This window comes from Populus alba, chromosome 1, assembly GCF_005239225.2.
Source record: "Populus alba chromosome 1, ASM523922v2, whole genome shotgun sequence".
In the NCBI taxonomy this organism is placed as follows: Eukaryota; Viridiplantae; Streptophyta; class Magnoliopsida; order Malpighiales; family Salicaceae; genus Populus; species Populus alba.
The window spans coordinates 53,759,761-53,786,625 of NC_133284.1; the positions used below are offsets into that span (position 1 = coordinate 53,759,761).

The 26,865-nt window shown below is 35.0% G+C and overlaps 3 protein-coding genes and 1 pseudogene across 3 annotated transcripts; 3 read left to right on the forward strand and 1 right to left on the reverse strand.

The window, feature by feature from the left end:
- Positions 1-2,441: 2,441 nt before the first annotated feature.
- Positions 2,442-5,507, forward strand: LOC118035877 (berberine bridge enzyme-like 1). Its single transcript, XM_035041539.2, has 2 exons — positions 2,442-4,115; positions 5,273-5,507. Exons 1-2 carry the CDS (start codon positions 2,516-2,518, stop codon positions 5,374-5,376), a joined length of 1,704 nt encoding a protein of 567 aa, XP_034897430.2. The 5' UTR covers positions 2,442-2,515; the 3' UTR covers positions 5,377-5,507.
- A 927-nt stretch (positions 5,508-6,434) lies between these two features.
- LOC118035908 (F-box protein At5g49610) lies at positions 6,435-7,439 on the reverse strand. The gene has a single exon (XM_035041582.2). The coding sequence runs from the start codon at positions 7,437-7,439 to the stop codon at positions 6,435-6,437; it is 1,005 nt and encodes a 334-aa protein (XP_034897473.2).
- A 774-nt stretch (positions 7,440-8,213) lies between these two features.
- Positions 8,214-9,870, forward strand: LOC118035879 (tetrahydroberberine oxidase-like; annotated as a pseudogene).
- A 13,505-nt stretch (positions 9,871-23,375) lies between these two features.
- On the forward strand, positions 23,376-26,172 carry LOC118035878 (berberine bridge enzyme-like 1). Its single transcript, XM_073407101.1, has one exon. The coding sequence runs from the start codon at positions 23,495-23,497 to the stop codon at positions 25,103-25,105; it is 1,611 nt and encodes a 536-aa protein (XP_073263202.1). The 5' UTR covers positions 23,376-23,494; the 3' UTR covers positions 25,106-26,172.
- Positions 26,173-26,865: the final 693 nt, after the last annotated feature.

The window sequence follows — 26,865 nt, forward strand, 5'->3', positions numbered from 1 at the left end:
AGTTGTATTTTTTTTCTTTTCTTAATATTATATTCAAAACTTTTTTATTAGTGATTTAAGTTATTTTTTAATTGGTTATATCAACTTCATCAGGTCGTAACATTTTTTATCTAATAGAATTTTAGATTTGGATTAGTCAAAAAATCATGTAAATAGATTATAAAAATTAAACCTGTTGGACCAGATTTAAAAATAATATGATAATTTTCTATGACTGAATATTTTTATTACATTTAAAAATAATAATTGGATTTGTAGCTTTTTTTTATTATTATTTTTCTACATTTTTTCAAAGTCAACTGTCTTCATGGTAAACAAAACTCAACCCTTACACCAAACTACTCGTACATATCATTTATCTTCTCTAATTTCAAGTATAAGATTTTTCCCCTCCATTGTTTTCCAGACTTGTCTTTCAAATTAAAAATTTTATCCTCCTCAATATTTTTTTTAAAAAAACACTCCATTGGATTGTTTTAATTTCTTCTAAAAAATTCAATCGAAGTATTCAATGCTCTAGAATACGGCTCCATGATCTCACAAAATTGCTCAGAAAACACGCATTAGCATATTAATTTAAAATATAATCATTTCAAGTATGTATATGGAAAATTGTATTTTTTTTTTTTTTATAAAAACATAGAATTTAATATAAAAAATAAGAATTCTATCATAGACATACTAAATAGTTTCTCTTAAATCGAATCCACTGTGATAACCTATTTTTAGATTATTTTTTAATTCATATATTTTTTTTTCTCTTTTAAGAAATAAAATATAAAAAAATATAATAATTAAAAAAAATTAAACACTCATAAAATAATCAAAAATTAATTGAGAAAGTTCAAAACTACAAATTAAAATAGATAGTGATTTCCAATCTATATTTTAATGATAAGGGATAAATTTTTTTATATTTGCCAAATAAATCTTTATATATATTTTTTTAAAGATGAATGATACTTCGAAATTACCGACTGCAAGGTAGGATTTATGTCTATTGCCAAATCGGATTTGTTAACAATCGATTAGACTTGTTAATTAACTACCAAATCACCTGCGGATTAACTATCGAATCATCCGATTTTACTGTGGAATCCATGTCCTGAGGTTGTGCCGCTAATTGTTCAGACCTTCTTTCTGGAAAGTCAAGAAAACCTTCTTTTTTTTCTTTTTTTCTTTTTTTCCATTCAAAGAATTCAATGACATCGTAGCCAAGTCAAAAACATGTACAAAAAGAACAATTTATAAAACATTGGTATCAATGATTTCACACTAACATTTAATTTCTCCATGAAATTAAAAAATCTCAAGGTTAGGTATCAACTTGTTGCCCTATTAATGGATTAGGCAATCTAATTTTTTTTATATAAAATAATTTTATTTGATGTTGATTTTTTTTTTAAATAATTTTAAAATAGATTTAGGCTAGCTCATTCCTTCGAGAGGTGACCTAATCAACCAGCAATTCAGATATTTGTTTATTTGCTGGAAAGTAGTTTCCTTTTAGAAAGTGAATTCCAGAAAAAGTGAATTATTTTTCAATGTTTGGTAGTGTAATGAAAAAATAAGTTGTAAAACACTTTCTAGTATTTGGTTATGTCATGAAAAATGAATTAGAAAATAACTTGTTAATGTTTTATTTTTTTTTAAGTTTATTAAAATAATAAGGAACAAATCTTACAAACTAAAAAGTTGAATGATAATGAAATTGAAAAAAATTATAATTTCATAAATTATCTCAAATAAAATAAATAATAATTAAAATAATAGAGATCAAATCTAAAAAATAAAACAAAATGAAAGATGAAGAAATTAAAATAATAATAATTAACATTTCATAAATTATTTCAAATAAAATAAATAACAATCAAAAGAATGAGGACCAAATTTGATAGATAAAAAATTTCAATAAAAAAAATGATAAGAAAAAAGCAAATAACAATTATAAAAATGAGGATCAAAGTTAATATAAAAATTAAATTTTAAGAGGTGAAATTAAAAAATAAATATTCAAAATAAAATATATATAGAAATCAAAAGTTTAAGGATTAAATTTGATATAATCAGCAAATAATATGGCATTTTAAATTTTTCACAACTTTTAAAAAGTGTTTTCCACCCAAATTTTTCAGGAAAACAGTTTTATAGAAACTAAACCAAATTTTTTCTTTGATCGAAAAATATTTTTTATTTGATCAATTTTTTAATAATAAATAAACATAAAAAAATAATTTTAAAAAAATAATTTTTAAAAATTAATTTTCAGAAAATAAATATAGCGATCGCGTGAGAATTATGATTCCTAGATCAATGCTCACTTGGCAAACGTAATATCCCAATTTCCGCTTCTTGATCGCCAAAGAAAAGCTTCCATATTTGAATTTTCTCCTAAAAACACGGTAATCATTTTCAACCATTAAATAAACGGCATTTATTTTCTCTATAAACACTCTCTCTTCGCTTAACTAAAATCCACACAAAGGCAATCATTCTCTCTTACACTAAAAATCAAATGGCAAAACCAACCCTTTTAGCCTTCCTTTTAATTCTTATCTTCAATATAACTTCTTCTTCTTTCTCTGCCACGGCTGCTGGTGATGATTCAGTTTATGAATCTTTCCTTCAATGCCTAGAAAGCAACACAAACCCACAAGAAGAAATCTCAAAACTTGTTTACTCACAATCTAGCACATCTTACACTTCAGTTTTAAGAGCTTACATAAGAAACGCACGTTACAATACGTCAGCAACTCCGAAGCCAGTTGTCATTGTAACTCCAACTCAAATATCTCATGTTCAGGCCACGGTTATTTGCACAAAAAAGGTTGGTTACCAGCTCAAAATCAGAAGTGGTGGGCATGATTATGATGGGATTTCCTACGTTTCCGACATGCCCTTTTTCGTTCTTGACATGTTTAATCTAAGATCTATTGAAGTTAATGTCAACGATGAGTCTGCTACTGTTCAAGCAGGGGCTACTCTTGGTGAACTTTATTATAAAATCTGGGAGAGCAGCAAAGTTCATGGTTTTCCTGCGGGGATCTGTCCCACGGTTGGTGTTGGTGGGCATTTAAGTGGTGCGGGTTATGGCAATATGTTAAGGAAATATGGGTTGTCGGTTGATCATGTAGTGGATGCAGAAATTGTTGATGTTAATGGGAAACTTCTTGATAGGAAGGCAATGGGGGAGGATCTTTTTTGGGCAATTCGTGGAGGTGGTGGTGGGAGTTTTGGGGTTATAATTTCTTACAAGATCAAGCTTGTTTCTGTTCCTGAGACAGTTACTGTTTTCAGAGCAGAAAGAACACTTGAACAGAATGCTACTGATGTTGTTTACAAGTGGCAATTAGTTGCTCCTCAAACAAGTAATGATCTTTTCATGAGGATGCTCTTGCAGCCTGTGACAAGGAACGGTAATCAGACTATTAGAGCGTCAATTGTGGCATTGTATTTAGGGAATTCTGATAGTCTTGTGGCTTTATTGGGAAAAGAATTCCCTGAATTGGGATTGAAGAAGGAGGATTGTAATGAGACAAGTTGGATTCAGTCTGTGATGTGGTGGGATGAGTCTCAAAATCTTGGAAAGTCACCTGATGTTCTTCTTGATAGGAATCCTAATGATGCCAATTTCTTGAAGAGGAAATCAGATTATGTTCAGAATCCAATATCAAAAGATGGGTTGGAATGGTTGTGGAAAAAGATGATTGAAGTAGGCAAGACTGGATTGGTTTTCAATCCTTATGGTGGTAGAATGAATGAAATTCCTGCCTCAGAAACTCCATTCCCTCACAGGGCAGGCAATTTGTTCAAGGTGCAGTATTCAGTGAATTGGGAAGAAGCTGGAAGCGAGGCAGACAAGAATTTCATGACTCAAATAAGGAGGCTTTACAGTTACATGACCCCATTTGTTTCCAAGAATCCAAGGAGTACATATCTGAACTATAGGGATCTTGACATTGGTGTTATGGAGGCTGGTAAAGATAGTTTCGAACAGGGTAGTGTCTATGGCTACAAGTATTTCAATGACAATTTTGATAGGTTGGTGAAAGTAAAGACTGCTGTTGATCCAGAAAATTTCTTCAGGAATGAGCAGAGCATCCCTACTTTACCAAGTAAGGCATAGAAGATTTTTACTAGTGATTTTAACCAAATGGTTTGTAATAGAAATAATAATCTATAGTTGCTTTATTTTCAATTGGAAAGCTACATGATTGCTTTTTGGTGGAATCTTGTCCTTCCATCATCGTCGATCTTTTCCCTTTTCTTTAATTTATAAAATAAATCTTACTTTACGGTAATGCAAATCTGTGATCTTGACAATAGCAGATCTTATCCCCTCTATTTATCAAGGCTGAAAAGTGATAAAGACCTTGATGCCAAGTGTATGCTTTTTCTTCATTTGATCTTTCGTGAATGAATGGTTACTTGTTTTGCCATAGAGCAGCTTTATCTACAGTCACAAATCACAAAATATATAGGACAAGGAAAGGTGCATTAAGCCTCCGTATCTTTAGGTGATATGTCGGGTTTCAAAATTGTGATTGAGTGAAAAAATAACGCCCAACAACCGCAATATTACCGTGTCAATCATATATGAAAGTTTCAAGGTTCTTTCCATTTTGGTTCTGATTAAAAAGCTGTTGATTGCTTACATCCCATGATTTTTGCCATGTTTTCGAGGAAGGAACATATGCTCTCAAGTCCAAATCCGTACAAAAGGCTTACATATGTGCTTGTAGTCTCCTGGGTCATCCACACACGATAAGCCTCCACATGGCTGACATTGTTGAGGCTTGAAAACAATTGCTTTTGTCCAACTAGTTTAGATTCTTCACACATCTCTTAACAGATAGCAGTCCGACAACTTGTTCCAGCAGCAAAATCCACCACCAACAACCAGCTTACATCTCATGAACCAAATCATCTTCTTTTTTAAAACAAAAATCATGTTGATGATGAAGATGAACTCATATTCTAGGTAATATATAGGTGCTTTATGATTGACACAACATGACGAGTGTCGTTTCTCATCAATCTTTTGTGTCCCAGTTGCATCAATTATCCTCACAGATGAATATAGGTCCTATTGGCTTTAACAGCTATACATCACATGTGGCTCGTATTGATGCCGACACTCAATTTAATTCTAATAGACTCAACTTGAATCAAATGATGAAGGCGTGTACACATGATTTTTCTTCCATGTTTTATGTCCTGCTCAGACTCAGTTTCTTGCTTCCTGGTAACTGACGTTGTTCTGTTATTGCAGATGTAGAACATGACTCAGGGGTGACTGCTGGAGGCTCTACTTCAAGGTCTATATCATCCATGTTGATTCTAATAGTAATCTTGACATACTTTGCTTTTGTTTGAGGATCAGAGGATGATGATGTGTTCGTAGCTATTCTTGGATTTCTCTTTTCTCTTGTTTGGCATTCCAAGTGGGAAACTCATAGGCCGGCCTGTTTGTATATAATTGAGGATTTTTCAATTCCATTTGGAGCTTGAAGGATATTTCTACTTCTTTGTATGGTGTTCCCTTGTTTGATCCTATTTATGAAAGGACTATAATTTGCCATAGAATGGTCACGGCTCAGTGACAACGACCTGATATCAGATGGTTTGGTGGTCCTGAGTTTAGGCAGTGAAGATATGGCTAAAACTGGATGTGAATTAGGGGCTAGCCCAAAGGCCACAAACATCTATGGAGCCCTTCTTCTTTAATCAGAAAAGGCAGGCTGCTTCTATGCAGAAGAAAAATGAAGCTCATAATCTAAAACAAGAAAAAGAGGCATTAGCCCATCATATTAGCTAAGCTCAAAGTTTAGGATCTACAAAAAGATTTCGTTTTTATGAATTTCTTCCTGTGTTCATTCATAGGCTGGGTTGAGTATAATTTTTAATAGTATAAAAAACATAAACAATATAAATATGTTTTTCATGTTTGTGTTGTATTTTTTATTGGGCTCTGTGTAAAAAGTTATCACAACCGCTCTATCGAACATATTTTATGATTGAGGTTTTTTTTTTTTTTTTTTTTTTTTTTTTTTTTTTTTTGAAAATCAATATCAAGATCTTCTAAAAAAGAAGATATCAACACTAGCTAGAGAAACAAATTTAAACTAACAATCATAGGTAATTTTCCAAAGGGACTAAATTTTTATTTGATTGTATATTGTCTTACAATTAAACAATCTCATATATTGGCAGAAAAATTGAATACCATAGGGATAGAGAAATCATAAACCAACGGTCCAACAACAGAACATTGAGATCAATAAAATTCTTTGCCATAAAAACAATGAACGAACGACTCCTAAGTAGATTGAGAGTAGTTTTAGACACTAAAAATCTAAAGAATTAAACCAACTTAATCATGAAAAACTTTCTTGGTTTCAATTCTCTTGTTCTTGATTTCCACTTGAATCCTCCTACACAGATTCATCCACATAAGGCTCAAAATCTGACTCGAATGAAAAGGTCTCCACGACATCAAAGCCCATCTCCAGCCTCAAAGGTTTAGTTCTTCCATCTTTTAAGTTGAAGAATGTCAACTTATCAATTCCATCCCTTAGTGCAACATTAGCATTGCAGACGCCAGTAAGGATAATATATGGTAACTCTTTTGTTAAAGCTTCAAAGTTCACTATCTGCTTCTTCTTCCATATTTTTCTATCATAGTTCTCGATGATCCATAGCTCCATGAAACGTTCTCCTTCCTCTTTACATATTAGGGCAAGATTTCCCTCAAACTCACCGAGCATCATGAGCTTTTGATGATAATTCTTACGAACCGGTTCGGGTAGCGAAATCATGCTATATATCTCTTCCTTCACATGGAAGGCAAAAATTTTACATCCAAACGTAAGCCAATGAAGTGAACCACTAACAGATACAGCAGGATTAAAACCAAGGAATGACTCGTTCAAAATCACGTCCTTCAGTTGCTTCCATGCATGGATCTTTGAATCAAAAACCTCGCATCGAAGATTGTTAAATCGATAGGTATCTCTACCCGTACGAAACTTAGGCTGAGAAAATCTCACAATCTTGTAATGCAAAGGTCTTGAACTTAACACAATCATACCAATTGCTTTATTCCTATATCGAGTCTTTGGATTCGGAATTTGTTTCCATTGTTTTGTAGTGGGCTTGCACACATAAACCTTCGGAATGTTTCGATATGTTGGCGGGAAATGCGTGCAAAGCAAGAGACCTTGGTTTGTCGAAGCCTCAATCTTTACAGAACAAGGTAAGAAATCGAGGGATAGTGCAGGACGCGAAGCTGTATTGTCAGGAGACAAAAAGATGGAAGAAAATCCCGACCTTATTATTCTTTGCATGACAAAGCCAGATATGCTTTCGGTTCTCTGGCAATGGACATTCTTTGAAGTTGATTCATCAGTATCCGAATCAAGATTCTGAGTAGAACCCATTAACGTAGTTGGTGTTAAGCTTAAAAGACGTAAAAAAATTAGCAGGGGAGATTTCAGAGGAAATATTGAGAGATAGCAGAAGGAGGTAAACAAGTTGTGCTAGCAGCTCATGGATTTATATGGAAGAAGAAAGTAACGTGTATGGTAGCTAGTCAGTGTAATATAAGGATTCATCATTAAGTAGGAAACCTAATAGAATTATTTTCCGTTTCCTACGAGGACAAGGAACGTTGGAAATCGAAAGCATTCTGTTTCCTATTTCCAGCAGGATTTTAGGTTTAATTTATGTTATTTTCTTCTTGGTTTTTAGGTTTATCTATGTGTGTTCATGGGATACTTGTTAAGAGTATATTTTTTTAATGATATTAACTTGTTGAGGGTCCTGAGCTATGTTTTGTAAACTCAAACTATGCATTAAAAAAACAGAAAAAGAGAGTTTTTAATATGTCTATATTTTGAAATTTGACTTTTATTAAAAAAATTAATTCAAAGTTAATGTTATTAATTTAGTGGGTCTTATAGATTTGACTTGGAACTTAGCCAATCTACATCTGGCTGAGGCTGGGTGTAGAAAAATTAATTTGAAATTGATGGTATTAATCTAGTGGGTGTAATCGATCAAGTAACATGGAATCTGTCACGCTGATTTAATGGCTGATGCATTCAAGAAAATAGAAAAGTCTTGTAATAATTTTTAAAGTTCTTCATTTTGGACTTTTATAAAGATGCAACTTACCTTGTGTTGTTGCATCACAATCTGCAGGACTAAAAAAAATGGAAAGATCAAACTTCAGGATGCGTCTTTTACTTCTTTTACTTTTAGTCTCATTAGCTCGGTCTACAAATTCAAGTTCAGCTCGTGAGATGTTCTTGCAATGCTTTTCATCTCATATGCAGCATTCCAAATCATATTCAGAAGTTATCCTTACTAAAAATAGCTCTGCTTACTCATCGGTTCTGCAGTCATCCATTCGAAATTTCAGATTCTTGAACACTTCAACTCTGAAACCTCAATTTATAATCACTCCATTTAATGAGTTTGAAATCCAAGCAGCCATTGTTTGTGCCAAGAAATATGATATGCAAATAAGAGTTCGAAGTGGAGGCCACGACTACGAGGGCCTGTCCTTCCTGTCTTATCAAGAATTTGTACTTATTGATCTTGCTGAACTTAGTTCCATCAGTGTTGACATCAAGAGTGAGACGGCATGGATCGGGGCAGGTGCAAGCATAGGAGAGTTATATTACAGAATTGCGGAGAAGAGCAAGGTCCATGGCTTCCCGGCAGGTAGCTGTCCTACGGTGGGAGTTGGGGGACACTTCAGTGGAGGTGGACTTGGGACCATATTCAGGAAGTATGGCTTAGCAGCTGATAATGTTATTGATGCTAGGATAGTTGATGCTAATGGAAGAATTCTTGATAGAGAATCAACGGGAGAAGATCTTTTTTGGGCCATTCAAGGAGGGGGAGGGGCTAGCTTTGGAGTCGTTTTCTCATGGAAAGTTAGATTGGTTTCGGTTCCTCCAACTGTAACTGTTTTTAGTATCGAAAAGACCATACAGCAAGGTGCATCCAATCTTCTTCATAAGTGGCAAAGGATCGGAGACAAGCTTCATGAAGACCTTTTCCTCCATGCTACTGTAGCAGTTGCTACCTCTATCCCCTATGGCAATAAAACTATTCAAGTTTCGTTTGCGTCATTGTTTCTTGGCAGGGCGGAGGAGCTTCTCCCTATGATGCAAGATAGCTTCCCTGAGTTGGGCTTAATGCGCGAAAACTGCAGTGAAATGAGTTGGATCCAATCTGTCCTCTATTATGGTGGCTTCTCACCGAGTGACTCCTTAGATGTTCTGCTCAGCAGGACTGCTCAGTTCAAGGGATTCTTCAAAGGGAAATCGGATTACGTCAAGGAACCTATTTCAGAAACTGGCCTGGAAGGGCTGTATAAAAGGCTCCTTGAAGAGGAGACATCGATGTTGATCTTGACACCTTACGGAGGGAGAATGAGTGAGATTTCGGACTCGGAAACACCTTTCCCACATAGAAACGGGAATATTTTCGAAATCCAGAGAAGAACCTAAAATATTTTCGAAATATTTTCCCACATTATAACGTGGGATGTGGAAGAGGAAACAGAGAAGAACCTAAAATGGCCCCTTACGTTTCAAACTCACCAAGAGCTGCCTATCTGAACTACAGAGATCTTGATTTGGGCAAGTGTTTGGGGCTTCAAGTATTTCAAGAACAACTTCAAGAGACTAGCGCGGGTTAAGACTGCAACAGATCCTTCCAATTTCTTCAGGAATGAACAAAGCATTCCTGTGCTGCAAAGAAAAAGGAACCTCAAATAAACTTAAACCCAAGATATTGTACAACATATTGGTAGCAACAGGACAGATATTAATAAACTATTTTAAGTTAAAGTCAAAAGCCTCAGAATTGCTAAATCTCAATTTATTGTTTGCTTCCGATTGTAGTTTTGCCCTTTCAACGTGAAAGAATCATCGCAATTTCAGCTTGGAAAAACTATTTCAATTTAAGTTATTAATATATAATTTATAATGTATTCTAACATGTTTTTTCATGGAAAAAATATTTAAACTTTAAACTTGTATAAATCTATATTATCTTATATTTAAATTTTTTTATCAAATAAATAAAAATAATAAAATTCAAACTCGAATTATTTTAATTTAAAAATTTAAATTATTAAATATAAATTTATATTATTTTTTAACAAACGTTTTAATTCTTCATGCCTAGCTTTTAGCCTCTTGTCTATGATTTACCTGCGAGAGTTGTGCATGGACTTCCCAAATTCTGGGTTAGGCTCAAAAGTCTAGAAGTCCTTGTGCACAATTGGGCCTCTTCCTGTATGACTTACAGAGGATCCACAGCCATGAATTGGACAAGGCCTCCGGAAAGCCCATATATATTCCTTTGTTCTGAGTTGCTTGAACAAGAGTTCTTGGCAGAAGATCACATAAATCTGCAATCTTTCGGTGTTTGCCTTGTCAAACACATTCATAGGACTAAAGAAACTAAAAAAATAATTCTTAGCCAATTAAATTATTAACCAAATGCAGCAGAGTCAACTAAAATCTGTTTGAAAATGTCTGTCGTCTCAAGCTGTTTGCTCATATTTTCTAACCATTCTGAAATTCCTCATCTACCTGACAGACAAAACTTTGTAATTCAGAAATAAACCATGTGATTGCTTTATTTGTCTATTATTCAACTTCACTTCTCAATCACCATCTGAAAGCTCCATATTCCATTATTGATTGCATCAAGTCACGGACCATTACTTGGTACCATGACATAAGGTTTATGCAAAAATATCATCATCATCTAAAATGTATATGTAAATTTTTATTTTTGTATATAAAAAAATCCAAAACAAAATTCAAAAAAGTTCATACATACATCTAATTAAATAAATCAAGAACTATTTATGCAATAAAAAAAATTTATCAAGCCTATATAGCCAAAGCTAATTAGTCAAATATGTGACTCGGGTTATGGACTCAATTGAGCTCAACAATTTTTATATATATAATTTTGTATCTAAAATAAATACCTATAAAATCAATAACCATCAAAATATCTAAGTGATTGGAAAAAAAAAATCACACTTAAATAAATTACATTGCTCAATTAATAATCAACCAAATATGATGAAATTAAAAAAAAATGCAATTGTAATAGATATAATTGGACAAAAAAAAAAAACAAAAAAAACATAGTCTCTCAAGACTATGAAGGCCTAGAGTTCGTAAGCCTCCAGAAAAGGCACAAGCACACTTGGACCTAAAGTAGCTCACTACCTAGATTTTGGTAACCTCTAGTCGCAGGAAAATCAGGTTGGTATGCTTCAGACCAGGAGAAGTTCACTTTCAATCATATTTTGATCTGGAAAAAAAAAAAAAAAACCTCTAAACACCTTTTAAAGTATATAGATAACCTCTAACAATCCAAGAATTGGCTCAAAAACTCACAATCAACTTAGAACAAAAATTCTTTTCGGGTTCAGATCTACAATTTCAAACAAGTTCAAGGAAAAATAAAACACCAAACCACCCATTTTTATGGTTGGAATCGGTAGCAATGTTGATTAACAATTCTTGTTCTTCTCCATAGTTCCGTTGACTTGATATCTCCATCCTTTCTAGTTCAGTTGTCTTGAGATCCTGTATCTCAACGGTTCTCTGCAACTTGAAACTATTCTAGCTTTCGTCGCACTTTTCCTATTAGGTTAGTGTGATGACCACACAACATGTATGTTTTTGTTACCTATCTTGGAAACATAGGTCCCCCTTTCCATTGTGGCCTTATTTGAGCTCTTATTTCCATTTGTTTGCCTGACCTATCCTCTTAAACTAGAATTCACTCCACATGCTACATTTCTTATCCTTTTCATGCTTGGGGAAGATATTTCTAGTTTCTTATAGGGCTTTTCCTTGCTCCATTGAATATTGTCCTTAATTATTTTAAGAATACTCGAAAGATCTGGTTTTGTTCATTAAAACTAACACTTTTCATATATGTATCATTTATGTCTCAAGAAATTCCTATAAAGGTGTTTCAAAGGTTTTTATGATGATACCCCTTTGGATTTTGGTTCACTATGGACCCCTATGTGCATGTTTTGCCCCTAGTGTGGCGTGCAATACATGTCAGGTTTGAATTTGGTTTTGTTCCCTCCCATTTGGGGATTGCTTAAGTCATTTTGAACATATTATGATTTCTTTCTTGGAGTCATGCGTAAAATTAGTTCTTTTAAGTAAATGATTTCAAATGCTATGAGATCATGCGCTTTATGAAGAAAAGGTTCTTTATAGAGAGAATTCATGGCCAAACTTTATTTTATTGATTGGGAAATTACGAAATACATCAACCATAGTATTTTGTTTCTAGAGTCAGCATTCACAGGTCTAACTAGCTCTTCTCCATCCATTCTAGATAACAATAAAGCTCTTATTGAGAAAGCTTTCTTCACCACGTAAAGGCCATCATAGTTTGGCACCTATTTACTCTGATCTTCTCCTGGTAAAGGCAATATTTTCTTTAGTACGAGGTCTCCTTCTTGGAATCCTTGAGGTCGAAGCTTCTTGTCATATGATTTGGTCATCCTTCTTTGATAGAGTTGATGATGATAGATTGCAACTATCCTTTTCTCACTTATCAGGTTCAGTTGTTCATATCTAACTTTTATCCATTCTACCTCTTCTAGCTTAGAGTTCTATCAATACTCTCAATGAGGGGATTTCCACTTCTAAAGGTATCATTGTCTCTATTCCGTATACCAACGTGTACGAGGTGGATCCTATTGAGGTTTAGACTGCAGTGCAGTACGCACGAAGGGCAAATGACAACATCTCATGCCAATCCTTGTAGGTGACTACTATTTTCTTAATAATCTTCTTGACATTTTTGTTAGTAGCTTCTACCGCACTAGGCATCTTTGGCCTACATGGCGAGGAATTAGAATGCTTAATTTTCCATTTAGCATAGAGTTCTATTATCATCTTGCCATTGAAGTTCTAAGCATTATCGGTTATAATCTTTTTTGGTGGACATATCGACAGATCAAATCTCTTTTAATAAATTCTTCACCATTTTTTGCGTCACATGAGCGAATGAACCAGCTTCTACCCATTTTATAAAGTAGTCGATAGCCACGAGAATAAACCTATGACCATTGTTGGATTTTGGGTTGACAAGCCCAATCACATCAATCCCCCACACTGCGAAGGGCCATGGAGTTCTCAAGTTAAACAGAGGAACTGGAGGGGCGGTGATTTTATCACTATAATACACTTAACACTTATGGCATTCTCGAACATAATCGATGCAGTCCTTTTCTAATGTCATCCAAAAGTAACCAGCCCTTTGTATTTTCCTAACCATCATGTGTCCACTAGCATGGGTTAAGCCAATCCCTTCATGGAGTTCCCGTAATGCGTCATTGGCCTCAGCTTCATCCAGACATCTCAACAAAGTCTCATCGGATGATTTCTTATACAAAATCTCTATATCAAGATAAAAATCCATTGCCAACCTTCTTAAGGTCTTCTTATCTATTTTGGATGCCCCCGTGGGATATGCCTGGTTTTGTACAAAGTTCTTGATATCGTAGTACCAAGGGTTTCCATCGATTTTGACTGAGCAACAATGAGCTGGGTTATTCCTGATATCAATGTGTATCGGTTGCACCTTGTGCCCAAAGTCTATTCTAGCCATAGAAGTTAGTGTGGCCAAAGCGTCAACAAACTGGTTTATTTCCCTTCCTAGATGGTAAACTCTATTTCCTCAAATTCCCCGTCTAGTTTAGACAAGTATTCTAGGTAAGGCCTCAACTTCTCTTCCTTGGTTTGACATTCCCCTTTCACTTGGCAAATCTTCACTAGCATTGTCAGCTAGGTGATCAGCAATAACACTTCCTTTCACAACTTTCCTTGTCATACATACTATGTCGTACTCGGCCAACAGAACTTGCCATCTTGCAATTCGACTTGATAGATATAGCTTTTCACATATGTATCTTAACGAGTCTAATTTTGGAAATTAACCACATAGTATAATACAACATATATTGACATAATCTCTTTGCAACCTATGCTAATGCACAACACGACTTCTTAACCACAGTATACCTCGACTCATTCTGTGAACTTCTTGCTTAGGTAATAAATGACCCTTTCCTTCCTTTAGATTTCATCATGTTGTCTAAGCACACATCCCATTGATGTTTCAGTCATTGTTAAGTACATGATCAACAACCTTCCTTGTACATGAGGAACAGGCAGTGACGAATTCAGCAGGTACTGCTTGATTTTCTCAAAAGCTTCTTCGCACTCTTCATTCCAAATTCCAGGATTCTTCTTCCTTAACAAACAAAAAATTGGTTCGTAAGTTGTGGTTAATTATAATATAAAACTGGGCAATGTAATTTAATCTTCCTAGGAACCCTCTTACTTCTTTCCCAGTCTTAGGAGTTTGCATAGCTTAAATAGCCTTTACTTTGTCAGGATTCAATTCTATCCCTTTGTCACTCACCACAAATCCCAACAACTTCCCCAAATTTCACCCCGAATGAACACTTTGCTCGGTTAAGCCTCAACTTATACTTCCTTAGTCTTTCAAATAATTCCTTCAATATTTGGACATGATTCTCTCCCTCTTTAGATTTAGCAATCATGCCATCCACGTATACTTCAATCTCTTTGTGCATCATGTCATAAAATAGAGTCACCATGAACATTTGATAGGTGGCCCCAACATTCTTTAACCCAAATGGCATAACCTTGTAACAAGGTCCTCTATGATGTTACAAATGTTGTCTTTTCCATATCTTCTTTCATCATTTTTATCTAATTGTAGCCCAAAAATCAATCAATATATGGAGCTACATGTTGTATTGCCAACCAACATATCTAGGTGTGGTAGAGGAAAATTGTCTTTAGGGCTAGTCCGGTTTAAGTCCCTAAAGTCCACACAAACTCTGATTTTACCTTTCTTTTTTGGTACGACCACTATGTTGGACAATTATTGTGGATGCTTAACTACTTCTAAAAACCAGCATTCCATTACTTTTCAAATTTTTCTTTTACTTTGATTAAGACATCTAGATGAGTTCTCCTCAGTTATTGCTTAATCAGCTTGCATCCTTCTACCAGCGGTACCCTATGTACTATGATATCCACATCGAAACCAGGCACATCGTCGTAGGACCAAGCACAAACATTTACATAATCTCAAGGTAATGCAATTAACTCTTCTCTTTCTCTATGAGTGATCACAATCCTTATCTTTAGCTCTCTCTTAATTTCTTCATTACCCACATCTATGGTTTCAAGTTCCTCTTTAACGGGTTTCCAAGCTTGTTTATGCTGCTCAATTAATTTTATGAATTCCCTAAAATTATTTTCATCGCATTCTTCCTCTTCTACAACTACCATGTATTCTTTAAAGTTTGGCCATTCATTCTCAGTGTAAAGTGCAGGTGTTGTTTTGGAGGATTCATTTTCAGGTGTTGTGTAAAAACATCAAGATTAACTTTTGATAATGCATGATCTCATTAAAAGAAAAAAGTTGTCTCAAACAAACCGATTAGGTGCGCAATATCATTTCAAACTCCTTCAAGCTTCTTCTTTTTTTTGGTACTGAGCTTCTGGTGTGACCTTTCTTCACTTTCCATCCCTTTTCCTTAGTTAAGTGTTGTGGATTCTAGAAGGGGGACCTATGTTTTTAGGTTTGCTAATGCGTGCATAGATGTATAAGAAAATGCATGATATAATGCATGATTGTGATAAGAATGCTTTGTATATTGGGGATGGATGCAGCCTTCTCGTGAACGATTAATAGCCACCACCTCATAAACATAGGTTCTCTTGTCACATTGCTTTGTTAGGACTATTGCCTTTCGAGTTGTTTGCTTGAAGCATATTCACCAAAAGATAGATTTTGCACAAAAGATGGGCCAACGCCCTTCTCATTAATGTTTGATAAGTGCAATATTTCCTAAAAAATACAACCTCATCCACATTTTGGAAGTGAGCCATTAACTTGTTCACAGTGCAATTTAGGTTCTTGATTGGTGATAGCTTCTTAATATCGCTTTTAAGGCAGTCTCCTTCAGTCAATAGTGACAGTTCCGAATTTTTCCATATTTCATGATGGAAAATTTAGTAGTGGTGGTCATTTCATTCACAAGTCTTGCAGTTTAAGATGTCTTGGGGTTAGACTTGTTTTGATGCAAAAGATATTATGGAGCATACACCCTAAAGATAGGTTCTAGTTCATATATGTGAGACATAGGGTAAGTTTACTACTTGGTCTCTAAAAGAGGGTCTCTTGCTATCCCAGTAATCACCCTCATAAAGGCAATATGGGGGCTCAGTAGATAGTGGGATGGCACGTATACCAATCACTACCAGTCTAAGCACTAATCAAAGAGTTGGGGTTTACACAACTTAAACCTTGACTAAAGTCATAAGGCAAGCTGCTAGTCCCCCACCTAACTTAAAGTTTAATATGTGTGCTCTCAAAAAGATAATAATAATAAAAAGTGATGCATGACAAGATGCAATAAAATCTATATCCATATCCAATATACCATGCATGACAGGATGCAAAGATGCATGCTAGAGTATTTAACCATTCATAGCAAAAAGAATGCAAAAACCAACAATACATAGCATAAACAAACAAACTACCGAGCCTAGTCCAAGGGTCCCCAGTGGAGTCGCCATCCTGTCGTACCCTCTCGAGAGCTTGACATCGAGGCGACCCTTCCTGGTAGCAGGGATTGATGTTGGGTTCTTTGTTTTGTGAAAAAGGGAGTCGCCACCTAGTATTATGGTCACTAGAAAACCTAACTGGTCTTTTAGAAATTCTAAGGCAAGTGACTGGTTGCGTAGAGGGAAGGTTTTAACACCCCTAGTACACCCTACCTAAGGTAAGCTGCTTGGTGTTTGGTTTGCCTTATAATTTCTATGGTGTTGATGTTCTCTAATCCCATCAGTTTCTTAGGATAAGTCTGCTATGATGAACGAACTTGGGTTCAAAGTCTAAGGAAAAGAACCCTTGGCCAATACGGATCATACCTTTAGATATGTCTGTAGAGTGCCAAAGGGAAACGGTGCAGATCTCTTGAAGTCTATGTTTGATTGAAATAAATTCGGAATTTATGAATTTAGAGACAGCTAAGATAGAAATCTAAGGAGATTCAATATGCTTAAGAGCTCATTTTTCCCTTAGTATTTCAAGAGTTCGCGACTCGTAAATCGCAAGAGAAAGAAAGGAAAAAAAAATAGAAATCTAAGGAAGTTTAAGGTGCTTTAAAAGCCCATTTTTTGCCTTAGTATTTCAAATTTTCATGACTCTTAAATTGTGGAATTAAAATTTGAAATGTCCCCAATTATAATTGAGACTTCTTTCAAGGGTACGCAATTAAATTGTTCTAAATAAAATTTAGGCATAAATCGATCCTTCCGTTAAAAATAAACAAGTTGTATTCCTATTAACAATATTTTGAACATTTACCTTTCATAGGTTTATTTTCCCTTGTATTATTAAGGGATAATGACTCTGTTGTTCCTAAAGAATATTTTGATATTTACCACCTGTGGTTTCTTTATCTAAATATTAATAGTGAACAATGACGAATTATTCCAAAAAATATTTTGAATATTAACCCTTTTTGGGGTTTCTTTATCCAAACATCCGTGGTGAATAATAACGAATTATTCCTAATAATATTTTAGATATTAGCTCATTTGGGGTTTCTTTATCCAAACATTAATAATGAATAATAACAAATTATTCATAAGAATATTTTGGATATTTACCCCTTTTGAGATTTCTTTATCCAAATATTAATAGTGAATAAACATGAATTCCCAAAAATAAGATTTTTATATTTTTGCAATATTGGCCAACACCCTTTAGAATTTACAAACATGTTGTAAAATCCAAGATGCAAGGAAATAATAATTTTTTTTTTTGTGTTTAAGAAATTCATGCGAAAACACACTTTTGAAAGTTCAAATATTTTTTTAAAAAAAAAAACATAAAAAAAACATGTTAGGATATTGGCCGTATGCAACACGCAGAAATATTTTTTTATATTTTTTTTTTATCAAAACACAAGCATCACAAAAAAGGGAAAAAAAAAAAAAAAAAGCAAGCCATACACATCCATTCCAAAATTTGCAAAAGGCCCAAAACACTGATATATATATATATATATATAAAATAAATTTCCCAAAGCCAAACTTTACTCACACAAGATTCAGTCCGTCCATTTAAACCCAAATCCTACAACTAAAAAAAATAACAAGTCTGTATGCACTAGAAGACCACAATTCTGAAAACCAAAACCTATAACAGTAACCATGACTCAACACCCATCCTTTTTCCGATCTTTAATACTGCCACACTCGTTAGTCTCGTGCAAAACGGAAACGACTTGAGCAACACATTTATACTGAAGCAAATACAGAACTACAAACACAAACCAACGGCCAGCTAGCTCTTTTTTCAGAAACGAATATCCAGAGCAAAAGGAAGGAACAGGTTTGGACAGAAAAAAACAACAGATGCCAAGTTTGAATATAGCAAGGAAGAAAGAAAAAAAACTGGAACACTAACCTGCAGATCTTACTTGTCTGAATGCAGAAGATGAAGTTCAGATAGATGGAAAAGCCTTTGCCTTTCGGCCTCTGAAAACCAAATAAAGCCTCTCGTTCTCACCGTTTTTCTGTGTATCTCACCTCAGCCTTATGCGAGTTCTCTCGGTTTTTTCTTCACTCTTTCTTTGCGTCTCTCTCTGCTTTCTCCTCCCTCTGTTTTTGGTCTCTTCTCTCTGTTTTTTTTTTCCGCTCTGCACTCTCCCTTCTTTCTTTTTTTTCTGTTGTACCGCCCACTGGTTTATATACCCAAACCAAGCTTGAAGACCACTCTCCAACCCTCTCATCCCAGCCGTCTCTTTTAGGGAGAAAATCCCAGCCACTAGATGGTGGTGAGGCTCCTCTTTGCGTCTTCTTTCACAGCTGGCACAGTGAGGTGCAAAAACCGTCTCCTTTGGACTGAAGCTAAAACTAAGATGTGCAGCCGAAAATCGGGCGCAAGGACGTGAGAATAAAAGGCCAGCAGGAACATCTGCAGAGGAGGGAAAGAGTTGCAGAGGGGAAGGTACTGTTCTGAAACAAATAAACAGTACCATAATGGGGTTGTTTTAAAACGGCGTCGCCTCTTTTCTCAGCTGAAGAAAGTAAAAACAATGAGGTGTCGTTTTTTTTTTAAAAAAAATAATAATAGAGCAGCAGCCACGTAATTCATGGTGGCAGATTTGCTGATCCTATCCCTTTTTCTATTTCTTTAAAACTCAGCCAAGTTTCTTCCAATTTATATAGGCAATTAACTCCCTTATTTTAGTCTTTTTTCAATTTAGTCTTGCAAACTTGGGGGGCAAAATCCTTCATGCGGCAGAAAAGTTTTGCGGCAGAATTTTGACTTCCTCATTAGATATTCAAACGTGAATATCTTGAGCTTCTGATATCGAAATCAAGCAATTCAAAAATTCAAATTCATCTACACATATAGGACTACAACTTTCATGAAGGATTTCAAGGTGAGATAAAATCATTTTATAGAACAGAATCGGGTTGCAATCTGGTTCGTAAAAAAAATAGTTTCCTAATCTGATTCAAAAACTGACGAATGCCGAGCATCCTAATATGACTGGGAGTATAACCTAAGAATAACAACCAGAAAAATCATGATGGAAGCAGAGTTTTTAGTGCAACTCGGGTCAGAATCCTGCTCGCGGCAGAATTCTCTACTTTCACGTCAGATATTAAACCAAGAATATCTTTAGCTCCTGATATCAAAATCAAGCGATTCAAAAGCTCAAATTCATCTATGCGTTCAGGACTACTACTTTGATGGGGATTCAAAGTGAGATAAAAATTGTTTTAAAGAACAGAAACTGGCAGCAATCTGGTTGGTAAAAAGGGGTCTCCTTATCCGATTAAAAAACTGACAAATGCCGAGCATCCCGATATGACTGAGAGTATAACCTAAGAATAAAGACCAGAACAATCATGATGGAAGCAAAGCCTTTAGTGTGAAATTTGGGTCAGAATCCTGATTGCGGTAGAGTTCTCTACTTTCACTTTGAGATATTGAAACGGGGATATCTTGAGCTTCTGATATCAAAATCAGGTGATTCAAAAACCAAAATTCATCTACGTGTATAGGACTACAACTTTCATGAAGGATTAAGAAATGAGAAAAATTCATGTTGAAGTACAGAAATTGGCTGCAACCTGGTTGGTAAAAAAGAATCCCCTTATCTAAATCAGAAAACTGACAATGCTAAGCATCCTACTTTGATTAAGAGTCGGCCATAAAAATAGCGAGCCCTAGGACCCAATAAAAGTGTAGGTCAATTTTTCAACATGTCATGAGTGACAAAATATAGCTGGGATGGTCGGATATTGTATGGAACTAGATCAGAATCAAAGCCTAAGTTGGAACAAAAAATTACGACAACGGTAGAGCCAATTTTTTAGTGTAGCTTCTGAGGGATTTATCCAACCTTAGAAACCAGATAGCAAAGGAACGAATTTATCATTGAAAAGACTCCTAATTAGCCTAAGAGTCCTGACAATTTTGACAGCAAAAGGGGAAGGATCAGGAGAGCAGATGCCAGCTGAAACATGGTCCGTAAAACATTTCCTTCTCCTTTGTTTTTGTCAATCTCCCAACAACCTTGAACTAAACTCCTGCCTTCAATTTAAAAGCGATATACACCATCTCCATTAGCACGTATGGCTCAAAAAAATAAGTAACAACACTTGTTATTATAAAACATGCTTTAGTTAAGGAGTTATTGATACTTTAAGTGCAAAATGATGATATAAAACCTTAATAAACATGCACTTTTAAGTACTAATCACACCCCCCAACCAGCTTATTACTAGTCCCTAGTAATCAAAGCGTTAAAATAAAAAAAATAATTTGCAAGTTCCACAAAGCAAGGCATTCATCATTCAACTTCCATTAATTTATCCAGATAAACAAACTCTCATTAAATTTGTATTTCTGCTTCATACTTCTTAAACAAGATATTAATAAACCTTCTTTTTATGTGCTCAATGTATGAAAACATAGATGATGGGGCTTTTGTTGGAAGAAAACAATATTATGTTCGAATGTTTAAGGTTAACTTCCTTGGGTTGGGATTATTATTTTTTTTTTTCTTTCTTTTTCTTTTTGCATATATACACATACAACTTAAAACACAATGTATCTTTAACCCGTGTAACGAGTTTTAGGCTAATGACTCCCAGACCAGTTGGTCTTAGGGCATTAGGTGTTGAGACACCCCTACGAGCTTAGCAACTCAGGTTGCAGATACTGATACGTAAATAGTGCAATGTTTGATTCCCTTAAGCTTTTCTCCATAACCCATGTAACAAGCTTTGGGCCAATAGCTCCTAAGTCAGTTGACTTTAGGGTATTAGGTGTTAAAACACCCCTTCGGGCTTAATTGCTTAGGTTAGGGAGGCTACGAAACCAAACTTATCTACGTTTTTATTATCATCAATATTATCATTTTTTTTTTTTTGCAAATTATATACTATCCCCTTCCCTTAGTTGTTACCTTTAACAAAAGAACATAATTAATGTTAATAATCCAACGTGCAACCCACAATCATATGTTAAAGTGTGTGTGTGAAAATGAAGGTTTAAGAATACTTGTTAAATGAGTATATGAGCAGAATCAAGTGATAACAATGCGAGAGTTTGTAAACGTGAATATTTCAAGAAGTATTATAATAGACCTTGGTAATGATACTTACTAAGATGCGTCTCTAGAGTCAATAAATTTTCCTCCTTACTCTGCCATTCTAATAATAATTTTGTCAAATAGTTTTAATAATAGCAAAAATAGTTAGTAAGTTAGTTTTTTTTTTTTTAACTACCACGCTCTCCCTCCAACCAAAACGAGACATTGTCCTCAATATCTATTTCTTTCCCTTCTCTTTTCTCCTCAACTCCTTCTTTTCTCCTTCATGCTCATATATGTATTGTTCTCCTTTCTTCTTCTTTTTTTCTCAGTTTTTTTTAATTAATATACTTTACAAATTTGTTTTTTTTATCTCTTCTTAACTTCACTTGCAACCACATTAAGGTAAGATTTTTCTTTTTTCTTTTTTCTTTTTTTTTCATGTTTTTTTCACTATATTTGTTTATTTTATTTTATTTTTAATTGTTTTTGCTCTTAATAATTGTATGAATATTGTTGTAGAGTTTGTTTTTCATATGATTTTCTTCTTCTTTTAAATATTATAGACTGTTAATTTATATTAATTTAATTATTTTATAGTTTTGTAAAATAAAATTTTTAAAATAATTACTGATGGAATTACATATGGTATTTTTCCAAGGAAAATACAGACGGAATGAAGAGGATAATTTTTTTTTTGCGCTCCTTTTCCGTCAGTAAATCCATCGGTAATAATATTTTTTTATTACCGACGGACAAAAAATTACCAACGAAAGACTTACCGACGGAGCATTTCCATCAGTGATTCTGTAGGTAAATTAATTACCAACGGAATGATAGTATAAATACCAACGGAAAATTCCGTTGGTAAATCTAAAGATTGTGATGGTGATTAATTTAAAACACAATCATTTAAAGTATATTTATGGAAAATTGTTTTCTTTTCTCTTATAAAAACATAGAATTTAATATAAAAATAAGAGTTCCATCATATTATGAGATTGGATATTACAAATACAGACATACTGAAGAGTACGTTTCTCTTAAATCGAACCCATGTATGACCACTTCGAAATTACCAGCTGCAACGTAAGATTTATGTCTATTAATGCCAAATCGGATTTGTTACAATCGAATTAGACTTGTTAATTAACTACCAAATCACGTGCGGATTAACTATCAAATCATCCGATTTTACCGTGGAATCCATGTCCTGAGGTTGTGCCGCTGATTGCTCAGACCTTTTTTCTGGAAAGTCAATGACATCTTAGCCAAGTCAAAAACATGTACAAAAAGAACAATTTACAAAACATTGGTATCAATGATTTCACACTAACCTTTAATTTCTACATTAAATTAAAAAATCTCAAGGATAGGTATCAACTTGTTGCCCTATGAATCGATTCGGCAACCTAATTTTTTTCATATAAAATAACTTTATTTGATGTGATGTTTTTTTTTAAAAGAAAAAGAAAAAAAATGATTTTAAAATAGATTTAGGCCGGCTCATTACTTCAGATATTAGATCGGGTGATAATTATGATTTCAAGATCAATGCTCACTTGGCGAACGTCATATCCCAATTTCCGCTTCTTGATCGTCAAAGAAAAGCTTCCATATTTGAATTTTCTCCTAAAAACACGGTAATCATTTTCAACCATTAAATAAAAAGACATTTATTTTCCATATAAACACTTTCTCCTCGCTTAACTAAAATCCACACAAAGGCAATCATTCTCTCTTACACTAAATAAAATGGCAAAACCAGCCCTTTTAGCCTTCCTTGTAATTCTTATCTTCAATATAACTTCTTCTTCTTTCTCTGCCACGGCTGATGGTGATGATTCAGTTTATGAATCTTTCCTTCAATGCCTAGAAAGCAACACAAACCCACAAGACGAAATCTCAAAACTTGTTTACTCACAATCTAGCGCATCTTACACTACAGTTTTAAGAGCTTACATAAGAAACGCACGTTACAATACCTCAGCAACTCCGAAGCCAGTTGTCATTGTAACTCCATCTCAAATATCCCATGTTCAGGCCACGGTTATTTGCACAAAAAAGGTTGGTTACCAGCTCAAAATCAGAAGTGGTGGGCATGATTATGATGGGATTTCCTACGTTTCCGACATGCCCTTTTTCGTTCTTGACATGTTTAATCTAAGATCTATTGAAGTTAATGTCAACGATGAGTCTGCTACTGTTCAAGCAGGGGCTACTCTTGGTGAACTTTATTATAAAATCTGGGAGAGCAGCAAAGTTCATGGTTTTCCTGCGGGGATCTGTCCCACGGTTGGTGTTGGTGGGCATTTAAGTGGTGCGGGTTATGGCAATATGGTAAGGAAATATGGGTTGTCGGTTGATCATGTAGTGGATGCAGAAATTGTTGATGTTAATGGGAAACTTCTTGATAGGAAAGCAATGGGGGAGGATCTTTTTTGGGCAATTCGTGGAGGTGGTGGTGGGAGTTTTGGGGTTATAATTTCTTACAAGATCAAGCTTGTTTCTGTTCCTGAGACAGTTACTGTTTTCAGAGCAGAGAGAACACTTGAACAGAATGCTACTGATGTTGTTTACAAGTGGCAATTAGTTGCTCCTCAAACAAGTAATGATCTTTTCATGAGGATGCTCTTGCAGCCTGTGACAAGGAACGGTAATCAGACTATTAGAGCGTCAATTGTGGCATTGTATTTAGGGAATTCTGATAGTCTTGTGGCTTTATTGGGAAAAGAATTCCCTGAATTGGGATTGAAGAAGGAGGATTGTAATGAGACAAGTTGGATTCAGTCTGTGATGTGGTGGGATGAGTCTCAAAATCTTGGAAAGTCACCTGATGTTCTTCTTGATAGGAATCCTAATGATGCCAATTTCTTGAAGAGGAAATCAGATTATGTTCAGAATCCAATATCAAAAGATGGGTTGGAATGGTTGTGGAAAAAGATGATCGAAGTAGGCAAGACTGGATTGGTTTTCAATCCTTATGGTGGTAGAATGAATGAAATCCCTGCCTCAGAAACTCCATTCCCTCACAGGGCAGGCAATTTGTTCAAGGTGCAGTATTCAGTGAATTGGGAAGAAGCTGGAAGCGAGGCAGACAAGAATTTCATGACTCAAATAAGGAGGCTTCACAGTTACATGACCCCATTTGTTTCCAAGAATCCAAGGAGTTCATATCTGAACTACAGGGATCTTGACATTGGTGTTATGGAGGCTGGTAAAGATAGTTTCGAACAGGGTAGTGTTTATGGCTACAAGTATTTCAATGACAATTTTGATAGGTTGGTGAAAGTAAAGACTGCTGTTGATCCAGAAAATTTCTTCAGGAATGAGCAGAGCATCCCTACTTTACCAAGTAAGGCATAGAAGATTTTTGGAAGTGATTTTAACCAAATGGTTTGTAATAGAAATAATAATCTGTAGTTGCTTTATTTTCAATTGGAAAGCTACATGATTGCTTTTTGGTGGAATCTTGCCCTTCCATCATCGTCGATCTTTTCCCTTTTCTTTAATTTATAAAATAAACCTTACTTTAGGGTAATGCAAATCTGTGATCTTGACAATAGCAGATCTTATCCCCTCTATTTATCATACCTGCCTTCTTCACCTTTCCAAGTGTATGCTTTTTCTTCATTTGATCTTTCGTGAATGAATGGTTACTTGTTTTGCCATAGAGCAGCTTTATCTACAGTCACAAATCACAAAATATATAGGACAAGGAAAGGTGCATTAAGCCTCCGTATCTTCAGGTGATATGTCGGGTTTCAAAATTGTGATTGAGGGAAGAAATATAAAAAATAACGCCCAACAACCGCAATATTACAGTGCCAATCATATATGAAAGTTTCAAGGTTCTTTCCATTTTGGTTCTGATTAAAAAGCTGTTGATTGCTTACATCCCATGATTTTTGCCATGTTTTCGAGGAAGGAACATATGCTCTTAAGTCCAAATCCGTACAAAAGGCTTACATATGTGCTTGTAGTCTCCTGGGTCATCCACACACGATATGCCTCCACATGGCTGACAATGTTGAGGCTTGAAAACAATTGCTTTTGTCCAACTAGCTTAGATTCTTCACACATCTCTTAACAGATAGCAGTCCGACAACTTGTTCCAGCAGCAAAATCCCACCACCAACAACTAGCTTACATCTTGTCGCACTCGACATCGCGGCGGCCCTGCAAAATAATTCTCTTGATTATGGAAAAAGAACATATTTTTGGCATCCGGTTCTTATAGGGGAAAAGTCTTGTTTGAGGAGTCGCCACCTAGTATTATGGTTACTAGGAACCCTAACTGGTCAACAGAGATTCTATGGCTCGGGATTGGTTACGTAAAAGGGAAGATATTATCACCCCTTAAACGTTCTGCCTAAGGCAGACTGCATTGTTGGTTTTGTCTTAAATTGCCAAATATTTATTAATTTATGCTATGATAATTTGTTTATAATATTCCTGACTCTGGCGCCAGTGAATATTCGAGTTCGAATAATTCCAACTCTGGCGTTGGTAAAAATTCCACCACAAATAATTTCAATTAAAAATTCAACCACGAATAAATCCAACTCTGGCGTCGGTAAATATTCCACCACAAATAATTCCAAATTAAAAATTCGACCACGAATAAATCCAACTCTGGCGTTGATAAATATTCCACCACAAATAATTTCAATTAAAAATTCGACCACGAATAAATCCAACTCTGGTGTTGGTAAATATTCGTGGCTCTAAAAAAAAATTAAGACATGCAAAATTTTTGTCTACACTTTTTTTTTTATTATCTATATTTTTTTTTGGCCTAGCCCAGTTCAGCCCAAAAGGGGCTGGACTGGGCCCAGCCAGCCCGGCCACTGGCCCAAGCCAGTGGCCTGGCTTGTTTAATTACACTGCACGCGTGAAGCAATTTCACGTGTGCAGCAACTGTGCGAAGGTAATTAAATTACCTTCGCACAGTTCTTGCATTTGCAAAATTCAAATAAGAATGAAGAGAGAATGAGAATGGCTTACCTGCTTCTGGAGATCGTGAGGAGGCTGGCAGTAGAGTGATTTCGCTCTTGACTGTGTATGACTGTCCCCTTTTGTTTTCCTCTTGTTTCGGTGATGATGAAGGTCACGGCTTGTTGCTT